This window comes from Lutra lutra, chromosome 18 (assembly GCF_902655055.1).
Source record: "Lutra lutra chromosome 18, mLutLut1.2, whole genome shotgun sequence".
Taxonomy (NCBI): Eukaryota; Metazoa; Chordata; class Mammalia; order Carnivora; family Mustelidae; genus Lutra; species Lutra lutra.
Genome location: NC_062295.1, coordinates 24,987,462 through 25,002,366, shown reverse-complemented (window position 1 = coordinate 25,002,366; position 14,905 = coordinate 24,987,462). Strand labels below are relative to the sequence as shown.

At 48.1% G+C, this 14,905-nt stretch overlaps 1 protein-coding gene across 3 annotated transcripts in view; it reads right to left on the bottom strand.

Moving 5' to 3' along the window:
* Positions 1-2,337, bottom strand: part of VKORC1L1 (vitamin K epoxide reductase complex subunit 1 like 1) — a 70,332-nt gene extending 67,995 nt beyond the window's left edge. The window contains exon 1 of one of the 3 annotated variants that reach the window (XM_047712618.1): positions 2,019-2,337. In XM_047712618.1, coding sequence (XP_047568574.1) covers positions 2,019-2,212 — 194 coding nt within the window. In that variant the 5' untranslated portion in view covers positions 2,213-2,337. The remainder of the gene's footprint in view (positions 1-2,018) is intronic. The other 2 variants (XM_047712619.1, XM_047712620.1) reach the window with 2 other exon arrangements.
* Between the last annotated feature and the right edge of the window lie 12,568 nt (positions 2,338-14,905).

Here is a 14,905-nt window from a genome sequence, read left to right as displayed (position 1 = left end):
AGTGAGCATCAATTTTAAAATATTTTATGTACACAGCTACACAATTAAACATTTGTTCCTGTCACAACATACTAAATTCACATTTAAAACTATAAAGACATCCAGGTACTTTTAGTCTTACTTACATACTTATATATACTTTTAATATTCTATGTGATGTTATTTATATTATTTTATGGTACTTTATTAAAAATTTTTAAAAGAGCACAAAAACCTGGATCTTAGAGGATATGCAACTGAAAATATTTATAGTCTATACTTATTGCATGGTTCAAAAACACTCCTTTTTACAGGCAAATCGATTTGAAAACCGTAACCGTACAGTTTGGGTAACATAAAGCACTCTTTCCATGCCTACAATGTAAAAGGTTCAGTTAAATCTATTATGGACCACAGAGTTTGCAACTCTAACACTGGTAATAATTCTGCCTAAATTCCTTACTAATCTAGTATCAAAGTTATTTTTATTTCCTTTTTCAAAGGATTACTTGAACTAAATTGCTGGATAGTCTTTTCACCTTACACTTCTCACCGTGTATTTACGCAACTAACTTCGGGTACAGGTGCTTCCAGGTACACCTGGACGTGCCATAAGCATGAAGGTGTCTGCACAGAAGTGGCTCCGCGCGTCTGGAGTGATGCTCAGTCAAGAAGTCTACCGACGTGGCTCCGAACACTCAGCCCAGAACGTGACTCTCTGTCACACCGGCGTGCACAGCTGCTCAGTAACACCCGCACTGAAACACAGTGTTTACTGTAGCAATAACGACGCCTATTCTCCCGCTAAAGCAACAGGGTCTGGCTTTAGGGCAAAGGGGACAGAGCTGTCCGGAGGAAAGACGGCGGCTGGAGCCTGCGAGCGGTCACCCGACCACCCCAGGGCCTGCCCGCTCCCGCAGTCACCAACGTGCGGGTCAAAACAAACTGGCAAGCGACACGTTCCTGTGTACGCAGCGATCTGCAGGTCGGGGAGGGGAGGGGAAGCGGCCCGAACGCAGCTCCTGCTAAGAAACGCGGAACAGCAGGCGAGTACGTGTCCGTGAGAACCGTCACCGACCAGTTCCGAAGTCGCGTCTTCCACTTCGGCCACTTTCAACGAACCACCCGCCCCCAGCATCTTTAAAAGGAGCCGCTTTAGGACGCGAATTCCTCTTTTCCCAAAGTAACTCGCCCAGGACAGCAAATTCCAAAAGACGAACCCCCCACGATCCGAGAGCCCCGAACCACCCCGCTCGGGGAGCCGAGCGCTCTCGGTCTCCTCGGGGCGCCCCCGACCACCGACGACCTGCGCGAGTCGGCCCCACGCTCCGCACCGTCCCCGCACCCGTCTCGGGCACACGGGGCTCCCACCGGACCCGGCGTCCGGCCGGCGCCGAGGACAGGGTCCCGGAGCCCGGGTGTGCGCGGCGCCGGGCTCTCGCTCCGCACCGGGTCACACGCGCTCCGGCCCGCGAACGCCGCCGTCCCAGGGGCCGCACGCTCCTTGGCGCCGGAGCACAAAGGGGCCCGACCGCCGAGCACCTGTCCGGGCCGGGGAGACCGGGACTGCGAGCCCCGAGTCCGCGCGGGCCGCACCGCCCCCGGAGCCCCGTGCCCTCGCGGCGCCCGGCGCAGGGTCCCGCACCCCGACCCGCCCCCCGGCGCGAACCAGGAAATCGGTCGCGCCCGCCGCCACCCGCCCTCGGCGAGCCCCCTCGCCCCCGCCCGGCCCGGCCGCAGCCCGCCCGCCCGCTCCCGGTCCGCGCCGGCCTCCCCGCGGCACTCTGCCACCTCATCCCTCCTTGCCGGCCTCGCGGCCCCGCCGCCCCCGCCCCGGCGGCCTGCGCTCGGGCCGCCCCTCGGGCCGGGGCCGCCGGCCGCCTCCCCACGCCCGGCCGCGCTCGCGGCGCCGTCGGTCCCTCCGCGGCCCGGTCCCCGCCGGCCCCCAGGCCCGAGCTCCCGCCGCGCGCTCCCCGCCCCCAGCCTCCGCCCTCACCCAGCGCGGCCGCTCCCGGCCCCGCTCCCCCGCGCCGGGCTACCTGGAGGCAAGGGCGGCGGAGCACTTCACCCAGGGCCCCAGGTCGCAGAGGGCCCGGTGCTCGGGGTCCCGCTCCTTCTCCCGCTCCACGTGGTAGGCGTAGATGGAGAGCAGGATCCCGGCGGCGCACACTGCATACCGGGCCACCCGCTCCCACCGCGGCACCGACACTCTCAGCAGGACGGGCGCCGCCATCTTCCCCCCGCCGCCGCCGCCGCCGCCGCCTTCGCCGCCGCCGCCGCCCTCCGCCTCCACCTCAGCCGCCGCCGCCCGTCGGGGCCCGACCCAGCCGCCGCCGCCGCCGCCTCCGCCGCCGCAGCCACCGCCGCCGCCGCCGCCGCGCCCCATTGGTTCCACCGCCTGCTCCGGGCCCCGCCCCCACAGGCGCGCGGCCCAACCGCCCCGAAAGGAGAGCGCCCGGCGGGGCGGGGAAGGCGCGCGCGGGCGCGGAGGGAGGGGGCGGAGCGCGCAACCGTCGGGAGGCGGGGCCGGCAGGCGGGACCGGCAGGCGGGGCCGGGAGGCGGGGCCGGCAGGCGGGGCCGGCAGGCGGGGCCGGCAGGCGGGGCCGGCAGGCGGAGACAGAGGCGGCGCGGCGCGCGCAGCGGGCGGCACCGAGAGGAGGGGCGTGGCCAGGGGGCGGGGCGGGGCTCTGGGAGTAAGGGGCGGGGAAGGGAGTGGAGCGGGGCGGGGCCTGAGGGCCTTAGGGGTCTGGGTGCGATGAATAATAAATTTCAAAGATACCACCCAGTGTGACTAAGTGAGCCCTTGGCCCCTTCCCCTGGGGGTGGTGATCAATTGCCACAGTATTTTCCTTTTTTGTCATTATCATTTGATATTTTTGACCCAATCCAAATTAACCCTGGCAACGCCAGAGCTCCAGAGCCTGGCTTCCATTACCGGATACGCCCCACCACGACCTCCAACACCTCCGCGTTCAACAGGTGCAAACTTAAATATTCTTAAAAATTATTTATGAGAAGACAAAAAAATTATTTATAATGCCTTGCTTCTCTGTAAGGTGAACTTGAGATGGCTTAACATAATTAATGTGATACAGAAAAATGTAAAAATGAACTGAAAAACCAGGACAAAGAAAAAGACAAGTCAGAATAAAAGGAAACACCGGGAGTAAGAATACAGATAAGCAGGTCATAAGGTCTTGCATAATTATTAAAATTCAACCATAAATTTGGCTCTGAGTTTCCTGATGGTCACGATTAAAAAAAAAAAAAAAACAGACACGTGTGATTGTCACCGTCTCTGAGAAGAAAGAAACACACCATTCTTGGAGATGGCCAGCTTTTCTCTGGTTGCAGCTCTCAAAGAGATTTCAGGAGCTTTATATAGTGATTCTGAGTAAGAAGCAACGTCCTTGCATTATCTATTGTTGGGTAACAGATTACCCCAACTTCAGCAGCTTAAAACAAAATCCCTTATTTTCTCACAGTTTCCGTGGGTCAGGGATGTGGGTGTCATTCTGCTGGGTCCTCTGGGTCAGGGTCTCTTACAAAGCTGCATTCAGCACAGCCAGGCCCAGGCATCTCAAGGCAGGAGGATCCTCTTCCAGGCTCACTCAAACACCACTGCAAGCCCTCAGGTCCTTCGTTAGTTCCTGCCACTGGGACTTCTCCATAAGAATTATTTCTCAATAAAGCCAGAGGGGAAAAAAGAAGCTAGTCTCTGGGTCCAGTCTGCACTGAAAGGGAGGGGATTACACAAAAGCATGGAAACCAGGAGAGGGGATCACCGGGAGTTATCTTAAAGGTTGCCTACCACAGTCCTCGAAAGATCACCCCTCTAATTCTCTAGTGGTTTCCATAAATCCGAGTGAAGTCATTCTCTTGCAACCCCCTCCTTCCATATTGACTTGCTGAGAGCCATTGATCATCTGGCTTCTTGCACTCATCATTATGTCTGTAAGGTTTATCCATGCTATTGTACATAGCAATTGTTACTTTTCATTGCTGTGTTATAATCCATTATATGCATAACCACTATTATACTTTTATCTTATTTTTTTGTTTCAATTTTTATTAAATTCTAGTTAGTTGACATATAGTTTCAAGAATAGAATGTAGTGATTCATCACTTGTATAACATCCAGTGCTCATGATAACAAGTGTCCTCCTTAATACTCATCACCCACCTAGGCCATCCCCCTACCCACCTCCCTCCATCAACCTCAGTTTGTTCTCTATAGTTAAGAGTCTTATATGGTTTGCTTCCCTCTCTCCTCTTTTTTTTTCTTACCCCTTCCCATATGTTTATCTGTTTTGTTTCTTAAATTCCACATAATGAGTGAAATCACATGGTGTCTTTCTCTAACTTACTTCGCTTAGTATAACACACTCTAATTCCATCCACATCATTGCAAATGGCAAGATTTCATTCCTCTTAATCATTGAATAATATTCCATTCTGTGTGTGTGTGTGTGTGTGTGTGCACCACACCTCCTTCATCCATTCATCAGTTGATGAACATTTGGGCTTTTCCCATAATTTGGCTGTTAGGATAATACTGCCGTAAACATCATGGTGCATGGGTCCCTTTGAATCAGTATTTTTGTATCCTTTGGGTAAATATCTAGTAATGGGGTTGCTGGGTCATAGGGTAGCTCTATTTTCAACTTTTTGAGGAACCTCCATGCTGTTTTCCAGAGTGGCTGCACCAGCTTGCATTCCCACCAACAGTGTAGGAGGGTTCCCCTTTCTCCGCATCCTTGCCAACATCTGTTGTTTCCTGACTTGTTAGTTTTAGCCATTCTGACAGGTGCGAGGTGGCATCTCACTGTAGTTTTGATTTGTATTCCCCTGATGCTGAGTGATGGGGAGCACTTTTTCATGTGTCTGTTAGCTATCTGGATGTCTTCTTTGAAAAAAATAACTATTCATGTCTTCTGCCCATTTCTTGACTGGATTATTTGTTTTGGGGGTGTTGAGTTTAAGAAACTCTTTATACATTTTGGATATTAACCCTTTATCAGATATGTCATTTGCGAATATCTTCTCCCATCCCAGAGGCTGCCTTTTAGTCTTGTTTGTTTCTTTCACTGTGCACAAGTTTTTTATCTTGATGAAATGCCCATAGTTCATTTTTGCTTTTGTTTCCTTTGCCTCTAGAGATGTGTCTAATAAAAAGTTGCTACAGCTGAGGTCAAAGAGGTTGCCATCTGTGTTTTCTTCTAGGATTTTTATGGATTCAGGCCTCACATCTAGGTATTTAATCCATTTCGAATTTATTTTTGTGTGTGGTGTAAGAAAGTGGCCCAGTTTCACTCTACCACATGTTGCTGTCCAGTTTTCCCAGAACCATTTGTTGAAGAGACTGCCTTTTTTCTATAGGATATTCCTCCCTGCTTTGTCAAAGATTAATTCACCACATAGCCGTGGGTCCATTTCAAGTTTTCTATTTTGTTCCATTGATCTATGTGTCTGTTTTTATGCCAGTACCATACTGTCTTGATGACTACAGCTTTGTAGTAGAGCTTGAAGTCTGAAACTGTGATGCTCCTGACTTTTTGTTTTCAGGATTGCTCTATTTGGGGTCTTTTTGGCTCCATACAAATTTTTGGATTGTTTGTTCTAGCTCTGTGAAAAATGCTGGTGTTATTTTAACAAGAATTGCATCAAATATATAGATTACTTTGGGTAGTATAGACATTTTACCATTGTTTATTCTTCCAATCCATTAGCATGAACATTTTTCCATTTTTTTGTGTCTTCTTCAATTTCTTTCCTAAATTTTCAGGGTACAGTTCTTTTTACCATCTTTGGTTAGGTTTACTCCTAGGTATGTTGTTATTTTGGTGCAACTGTAAATGGAACTGATCCTGATTCCTTGATTCCTTTTTCTGCTGCTTCATTAGTAGTGTACAGAAATGCAACAGATTTCTGTATGTTGATTTTGTATCCTGCGAATTTGCTGAATTCATGTATTCTAGCAATTTTTTGGTGGAGTCTTTTAGGTTTTCTACAGAGAGTATCATGTCATCTGCAGATAGTGAAAGTGTGACTTCTCCCTTGCTGATTTAGATGCCTTTTATTTCTTTTTGTTTTCTGATTGCTTAGGCTAAGACTTCCAGTACTATGTTAAATAACAACCGTGGACATCCCTGTCTCATTCCTGGCCATAACCACAATTTTATCTCTCTGTTCTCTTCACTGTTGTTAGACATTGATCTGTTTTAGCTATTATGAATTACGTTGCTATGAACACCCTATAAACGTCTTATGGTGGACATAAGCACTCATTTCTATTGGGAAACACATTCAGGAGTGGGATTAGCCAGACAGTATTAGTACATATTCCCTCTGTCAATTCAGGTCTTCCACAAAGCAGATGGAACTAGATGGGCAAGAGCTTTACAGGGGGCGATGTCTGGGAAGGATAAAGGAGAGAGGGAGCAAGGGCAGACATGGGGAACCTCCAGACCACAGTGCGGGTCTGACCACTGTGAAAGCTCTGCGATTTCAGCCAGGCTGACAGGGGGCCCAGGCAACAGGCTGTCTGTCACAGGAGCTGTCTGCACGACGGCCTGGAACTAGTACGTCTGCCATGCACAGTACTGACTGGGAGCAGCCTGGAAACGGCATGGCCTCAGCATGAACACTGGAGTGGACCCAAAGGTATGGCAGCTGGAGGCTATTGGCTGACTGGCAGCCCCTTGCAGCTGGCTTTCTTGAAGGGAGAGCTGAGTGGTGTACCACCAGGTCCACCATACTACCAAGCAGCTTTCCAAAGTGCTTATACCGATTTAAACTCCCACTAACAATGTTTGAGATTTTCTCATACTCTAAATCCTCAACAATGCTTTGTGGTACAGATTGTCTGTCTTATTGGATTATAGAAGTTCTTTATATATTCTGGATACAAACCCTTTGTCAATACATGTATTGCAGATATCTTCTCCCACACTGTGTCTTGCCTTTTCCCTCTCTTGCTGATGTTTTTTGCTGAACAACAGAAGAGACTTTGAATTCCGCACATACATTCCACTACCTCTCAACTTGGAGACTTCAACCTCCTCCTTATTCACAGCTTACCTGTCTCATTCTTCTAGAAGGCTTTCCCACCCCTGTTGTACTAGTGAGGATTCTGGGTTGCCTGGGTGGCTCAGACAGTTGGGCATCTGCCTTCGGCTCAGGTCATGATCCGAGGGGCCTGGGATTGAGCCCTGCATGGGGTTCCCTGGTCAGTGGGGAGCCTGCTTCTCTCTCTTCCTTTGTCATCCCTCCCACCTTGTGCTTTCTGGTTCTCTCTATCTCTCTGTCAAATAAATAGATAAAATCTGTAGTAGTGAGGACTCTGGTAACACACACCCAGTTCACCAGGCCAGGGACTCAAACCCCATCAGGACTCTCTCTGCCCATCTCCCACCTCTGTGTGTTGATTTTGTCCTCTCAGGACAGCTTTGTGCATTCAGAAGCAAAAATAACCTCTGTAGTTCTTCCATCTTGCATCTCCATTTTCTCCTACCAGAAAGGAACTGCCTATCGTCCCTTCAATCCAATTTTTTAATGTCCCGATGAAGAATTCCAGGTTGACCAGCCTTAGGTCACTCATGGGCCCTGTAGCTAGAAAGAGTGCTAGGGATGGCAGCCCCACACACCCATAGGAGAGTCTACGAAGGAGCAGTCCTCTCAAACAAAAAATTGCTATTCCCAGAAGGAGGAAGAGGTAATTGTGCAGACAAAGCAGGAGGCTCATCCATTTATTTATTCCACAAATATTTATTGAGCACCTACTATGTGCAGGAACAACTTTAAAAGTTGGAGCCATAGTGGAGAAGATGAACAACAGCCCTTGCCTCACAGAGATCACATTGTGGGAGAAGCTGGGGAAGCTGTCCCTGTCAGGGGCTCACAGAGGAGAACCCCTGTTGTAGAAGAGAAGCCACTCTGCTCCCAGACAGATAGAGCTGCTCATCAGCCTTTCTTCCTCTCAACAAGGAACCAAGGTCTTCTGCTAGTGGTCACAACTCTGGGAGGTTGATTTCCAATTCAAGAATGTAAACATCAAGGGGCACCTGGGTGGCTCAGTGGGTTAAGCCGCTGCCTTCGGCTCAGGTCATGATCTCAGGGTCCTGGGATGGAGCCCCTCATCGGGCTCTCTGCTCAGCAGGGAGCCTGCTTCCTCCTCTCTCTCTGCCTGCCTCTCTGCCTGCTTGTGATCTCTCTCTGTCAAATAAATAAATAAAATCTTTAAAAAAAAATAAAAAATAAAAAAAAAATAAAAAATAAAAAAAAAGAATATAAACATCAAAATTTATGCACAGATGGAAACTTCATACATTGCTGGTGGGGAATGTAAAATGGTGCAGTCACTTGGAAAACAATTTGGCAGTTCCTCAAAATGTTAAACACAGAATTACCATATGACCCAGCAATTCCACTTCTAGGTTTACATCTAAAAGAATTGAAAACATGTGTCCACACAAAAACTTACACATGAGTGTTCACAGGAGCATTATTTCTAATGGCCAAAAAGTCCATTAACTGACAAATGGATAAAGAAAATGTAGTGTATGTATACAAAGGAATGTTACTGGTCAGCCGTAGGGAGGAGCTAAATACTGACACGCATCACAACATAGAAGAAACTTGAAAACATAGTGAGAGTAGACAAGGCTACCTGTTGTATGAGTCCCTCTAAATGAGACGTCCAGAATAGGCAGAACGCTAGAGAGAGATACAAGTTAGTGGTAACCAGGGGCTGGGGTGACAGGAAATGTGGACTGCTAATGGGTATGGACTTTCTTTTGGAGGTCATTTAAAGTTCTGGAATTTAATAGTGGTGGTAGCAGCACAACTATATGAATATACTAAAACCACTTTAAAAGGGTGTATTTTACCATATTTGAATCGTTTCTCAATAAAGCTGTTTAAAAAAGTGTACACAGAGAGCTTCCGCATTATAATTGCTCACTTAATGTCTGTCTCCGTGAGGCCAGTGGCTGGGTCTTTTGTATTCCCAGTGGCTGGTGCAGTGCCTGGCACAGCCCTGAGTGAATGGGAGAATGGATGAACGAGACCAGCTTGAATACCACCTCATTCAGGAAACCTCCCACTCTGTGTTCCCCAAGACTCCCCCCATTCCCATTCATTGGAGGGCCAGGTTCACTCTGGCAGGGATCTCTGCTCTAGCCCATCGCCTTGGGTTCCGGGGCTGCAGCAATGGCCACGCCCCCCCGGGGCACTGCAGCAGCAGCGCCCTCGTTCCCTGTGCTGGTTTTAAGGTCTATCTTTCATCAACACCTGGAGAGGTGCCTTTCTTCTGCCAAGCTTGGCTCTACAGCAAAGTTTCTTTTTTTCTTTCCAAGAACATTTTATCCAATATTTCTTTATTAGTATTTTTGTATTTTCTGTGTTGGCTTAATCTACCATGCTAGAACCAGAAATCCAAAAATGTTTCCATAAACTTGTTCATGACCCCAAATTTCCTTTGCGGAGTTAGAGTGCTATCCTCTACATTTTTTGTTTGGGGAAAGGTCACAGCAAGGATACAGCAGGACAGTCTGGGAAGCAGCTGGCCAGATCTCTCTACAGTAGACTCTGTGAAAGCCCAGGTCTCCAGGGCCCTTCAGTAAAATACCGCTCAAGGTAAATGACATGTCATTTTCTTATTCAAGGGATAGTGGATTCTGATATCATTTCATAACTACCAGTACAGAGGAAATGCTCGTTTATAAATACTGATGAGGAGTGGGCCAGTATACATCCTACGTTCACCACCTGCTGAACCACCAGGAAAAGAGGCCATCCACTGAGCACACAACTAAATGCTAGGCACTATGTCAGCCTCTTGATGTGGTATATTCAAACTTCATAAGATCTGCGTAAGGTAAGTATCAAGGTCCTGTTCCTGTGTCAAGGTGAAAGCGGATACTTTTCTGTGGTCTGCAGTAGGCTGAACCCAGGCTTAAACCCCGAAGTCCGCTGAGAATTCGTTCGCACATGGCCATCCCAGATACTAGCCTGGGGCAGCCTGAGGCCCCTTTGATATGTCTTCACAGAGAGCCTTTCCTCCCAAGACCCACGAACCCCAGCACAGGAATCCTAATGGATAGCCTAATTTGGTCCCAAAGGGGCAGTAGGAACTCCAAAGCCTGTGACGTCCCCCACCAGGCCTCATGTCCCTGTCATCCTGTTGTAAATTCTTTACCTGTATTAACTAATTTAATCCGAACAACAACTGGTGATGTAAGAACTATTGTTTTCTATGGTTTACAGATTAGCAAACTGAGGCTCAGAGACGCCAAACACCGCATAGCTATGAAGCTGCAGAACAGAGACGTGAGCTCCAGCAGTCTGGCTCCCATGCTCTCAGCTCCTGGGCTGTGATTCTAAAATGCAGAGAGAATCTGGATTTTTTTCCCTTAGTATTTACCATCATATAACATAATAGGCATTATACTTGAAAAAAACCACCTCTTTTATGTGTGTCTCTCCCATTAAAATATGAACCTCCCAGGGATAGAGATATTCGTCTACTTTGTTCACTACTGTATCAGCACCTAGATCAGCATCTAGGCCAGACCTGCCCAGGGGCCCCTGGGAGGCCCGGCGGCTAACCTTCCGACTCTTGATTTTGGCTCAGGTCACGATCTCAGGGTTGTGGATCAGGCTCCCTGCTCAGCGGGGAATCTGCTTCTCCCTCACCCATGGCCCCTCAGCCCTGCTCCTGCTCTCTCTATCACTCTTTCTCAAAATAAGTAAATAAAATCTTTTTAAAAAAATAATAAATAAATAAATTACCCAGGGTCCTGGGGTCGAGGCCGGCATCGGGCTCCCTGCTTAGCAAGCAGCCTGCTTCTCCCTCTCCCTCTCCCTCTGCCTGCTGCTCCCCCTACTTGTATTTGCTCTGTCTCTGTCAAATAAATAAAATAATAAATAAAATAATAAATAAAATAAATAAATAAAAATAAAAAAATAATAAATTAATTGATTAAATTAAAAATAGAACAGACCTGGCCAGAGTAGGCACCTAGCAAATACATTTTGAACGAATGAATGAGCACTCTAAAAAATGTTAAACATTGGGACGCCTGGGTGGCTCAGTTGGTTGGACGACTGCCTTCGGCTCAGATCATGATCCTGGAGTGCCGGGATCGAGTCCCGCATCGGGCTCCCAGCTCCACGGGGAGTCTGCTTCTCTCTCTGACCTTCTCCTAGCTCATGCTCTCTCTCACTGTCTCTCTCTCAAATAAATAATAAATAAAATCTTTAAAAAAATGTTAAACATTAGTATCTTTGCACAAACAATAGCCCACAGCAATATCTTTTCCTAAATAAAAGAGAAGCCCTCCCCACAAGGATTCCTTTTTTTACCACCCCAGAACCAAAGGCAAAACTTGGAAGCTTTTACAATTGTGTTTGCCCTCTCTGCCTTCCCCACACCTCTCTCAAGTCCTCAGCTTTCCTGAGGATGCCAGTGTCCACGTGACGGCCGTGCAATGTCACGGACTCATTGCCCCATATCTTCCTCATGTCTGATGACCTTTACTTTCATTCCACTGGAGTTGCCCATAGGAGCGGCCCTTGTAATCCTCTTGAACGGCCAGATTTCTGAATTCTTACGATCCAATACTCTGCATTTGGTACTTACCCTCTATGGCACAGTGCATTTTCTAAGATGGGGGCGACGAGATCCCCCCAGGCCATGGGCTCTTCTGCACTGCGGTGCTGACCCTGCTCCTGTCGGGGGGAGGTCTGTGTGCCTTTGAGTCCAAGAGGGTCTGTGACCATGGCAGAAGTGACCCTCTGTACCTTCTGAAGCTAGACCATAAAAGGTGATACTCCTTCCTCATGGTCTTGGGACGTTTGCCGTCGGAACCCAGCCACTGGGCCGTGAGGAAGCCAGCACAGGGAGGCTGCATTTAGATCCCTCAGCCAATAGCCCCAGGTCTCGCAGAGAGCTGACATTAGTCACCAGACAGGGACTGAAGAAGGCTTTGCAGTAACTCCAGCCCCAGCCATAGCAACAGCCTGAGGAACCCAAGTGAAAACCACTGTGCTGAATCCAATCAACTCCCAGAACCATGAAAAAAAAAAAAAAAAGGTTGTTTTTTAAGCCTCTGAGGCTTGGGGTTATACACTGTGCCGCAACAGTAACTGAGACACACTCCTGCGTCCAGTTCTCCGGTTCTCGGTTCTCGCACTCGCCAGACCTGTCTCTCACTGGAGACCTGCTGTGACCTAATCAATGTTTCCCCCACAGTCCCAGCAGGAGGTAGGTTGGGGCATCTTTTTGCTCTTCCTGGCCATTTCCAGACCATTTTTCATCCTGCTGGGCTACCTAAATGTCTGCCTTCTCCCGCATTCTATCACCATTCCATCTATTCAATCTGTGTGGCTGCAGCAAGTCCTGTTTTTTTTTTTTTTTTTTTAAAGATTTTATTTATTTATTTGACAGAGAGAGATCACAAGCAGGCAGAGAGGCAGGCAGAGAGAGGAGGAAGCAGGCTCCCTGCCGAGCAGAGAGCCCGATGCGGGGCTCGATCCCAGGACCCTGAGATCATGACCTGAGCCGAAGGCAGCGGCTTAACCCACTGAGCCACCCAGGCGCCCCGCAAGTCCTGTTTTTATAGGGTTTTTTCCCTAAGGATCTTTGAGACTCTCTGAGGAGGCTCATGTGCCTCCCAAAGAGGTGAGTTAATTTGCCCACAGTCCATATCCCAGCCAGCAGGAAGCCATGCGATGGCTGTACCCAGCTGTCCCTGCACGTCACACTTTCTTTTCCTGCATGCACTTTCTTCACTCTGTGAAGACAAGGACACTTTTGAGCTAATCAATGTGTGTACTTTCTGTTTAAAGCAAAACTTGTAATAAATAACCCCCCTGCACAATGCTGAATTCCTAGTGGGGCCATGTGTTGAAAGCAGTTGTCTGCAAACCCAACTCCTGTGCAATTTTATCATTTTGTTTATTTGTTACTCTATGAACTCCTCGACAATTCACAGGAAGCCCCAGAATAAATAATTCAAAAATCATTAACAAAAGGCTTTATTGTCTTTAGTAATTTTGTTGGTGATCTTTCCTTGCTGGTATAGAACATATGTTTTAGAAGGAATGAGGCCCCTCCTAGTAACGGTTTGGTCGTGAGTTGCACACAGCACGAGATAAACCTCTTGGATACTAGAAATGCACTTCACGAAAGCACGGTGAGTGAAGGCACAGGCTGGCATCAGAGGCATCGGTCGGGAGCAGGGCGGAGAGGCCGTGTTGTGGCGGTGAAGAGCACAGGTTGCGTCTCTACCTCTTCACTACTTGGTTCTCCTGGGAAGGTGGTCGGCCTCCCTCCGCCTCTGCATCTGTAAAATGGGGATGGCGTAGTACCTGCCTCGGACAGTTAGAGGAGGGTTAAATACACCGTGCCAGGCATATAGTATGTGCTCAGCAAATGTTGACTACTGTTAGCTTAATCTTGGCCTCTACAGAGAAAAGAAAAATGCAGCATTCTGTGAACTTAAGTTTTTCCAAAAGCAATGGCTTAAAATAAACTGCTATTTGAAGGCAAAGATTATTATATTGAGTAAATGCTATCCCCAACTGAAATGATCTATATTCCAATAACTACATGAAACACATCAGATTGTGTAGTTCCTTAAAGAACATTTAATAACCTAATATAAAATGCAGATTCCTGGGGTTTGCTTCGTACCTCATTCCCAGCAGAGCAGGAGCCCAGGAAGGTGCACTTCTGTCAAGCCTCTAGGTGATCCTTATGATCAGGCAAATTCAGGTAGCAACAGGGATGGAAGGGTTGGTAAGTGCACGATTTCCCTGGGGAGCTCAGTTTTACAAGCCCTACCTTGAATATTCTCTAGGTTAAATAATAATGGTCACAGAGCAGTTGTTTTCAAATTCTAATGGTGCTTAAGAGAGTTGCTAAAAATCCAGATTCCAGGTCCGACTTTTAAGAGATGCAGATTCAGAGATTCAAGTGACACTTGGGAATCTGCAATTTTCAACCAGCCCTTCCCCTCTAGGGTGAGTCATCGAGAAGCACTTTTTTAAAGGTGTATTTATTTATTTGAGAGACAGAGATCATGAGCACGGGTGTGAGCAAGTACGCAGAGGAAGGGGTGAGTGGAGGGGCAGAGGGAGAGGAAAAGAGAAAATCCCTCGACTCGTTTGCTGAGCACAGATCCCATGACCCTGAGACAGGACCTGAGCGGAAGAGTCAGTGACCAGCGAACAGAGCCACTCAGGCGCCCCAGAGAAGCAGATTTGACTCTTGCCGTTCACATGCTAGAGAGAAGCCAGGCATACTTTTTTATCTGAAAATGGTCTGACTTTCCTATGTAATTTGAATATCTCAGACCTCATCAACTTGTAGGTACAAATAAGGTCACAAGAAAATTATAACTGGGTCTTGTGAATTTTGAACACCAGATGGTTATGCAAGAATTAGTTTCCCTCCCCAGGTATATCTGGAGATCTCGGGAAAAAAAAAAAAAAGTGCTTTCCTGTATGTATGTGTTACCTTTTTGTTTACCAGACTGATGGTTCAAATTTCAGCCTTACCACCTACAAGCCTTGGGCAAGTTGTTACTTATCTGTTGCTGCATTATAAATTATCCCCAAACTTTGTGGTTTAAAGCAACAATGATCACTGTATTATTTCTCATGGTTTCTGTGGTTGCGACTTTCAGAAGGGCTTGGTTGGCTCAGTGTCCTTCATGTGGTTGCAGTCAGACAGGGCTTGGAACTGGAGCAACAGGGAATGGAGCAGCTGGATTCGCTGGGTATCTCTCCCTCTTTCTTCTTGTGGTTTTGGGACCTCTCCATGTGGTCACTGCATGTGGGTTAGTTTGAGCTTCCTCACAGCATGGTGGCCTCATGGCAGCTCAAGGCTGCAGGATAAGTATTTCTTTAAACAAGGTGGA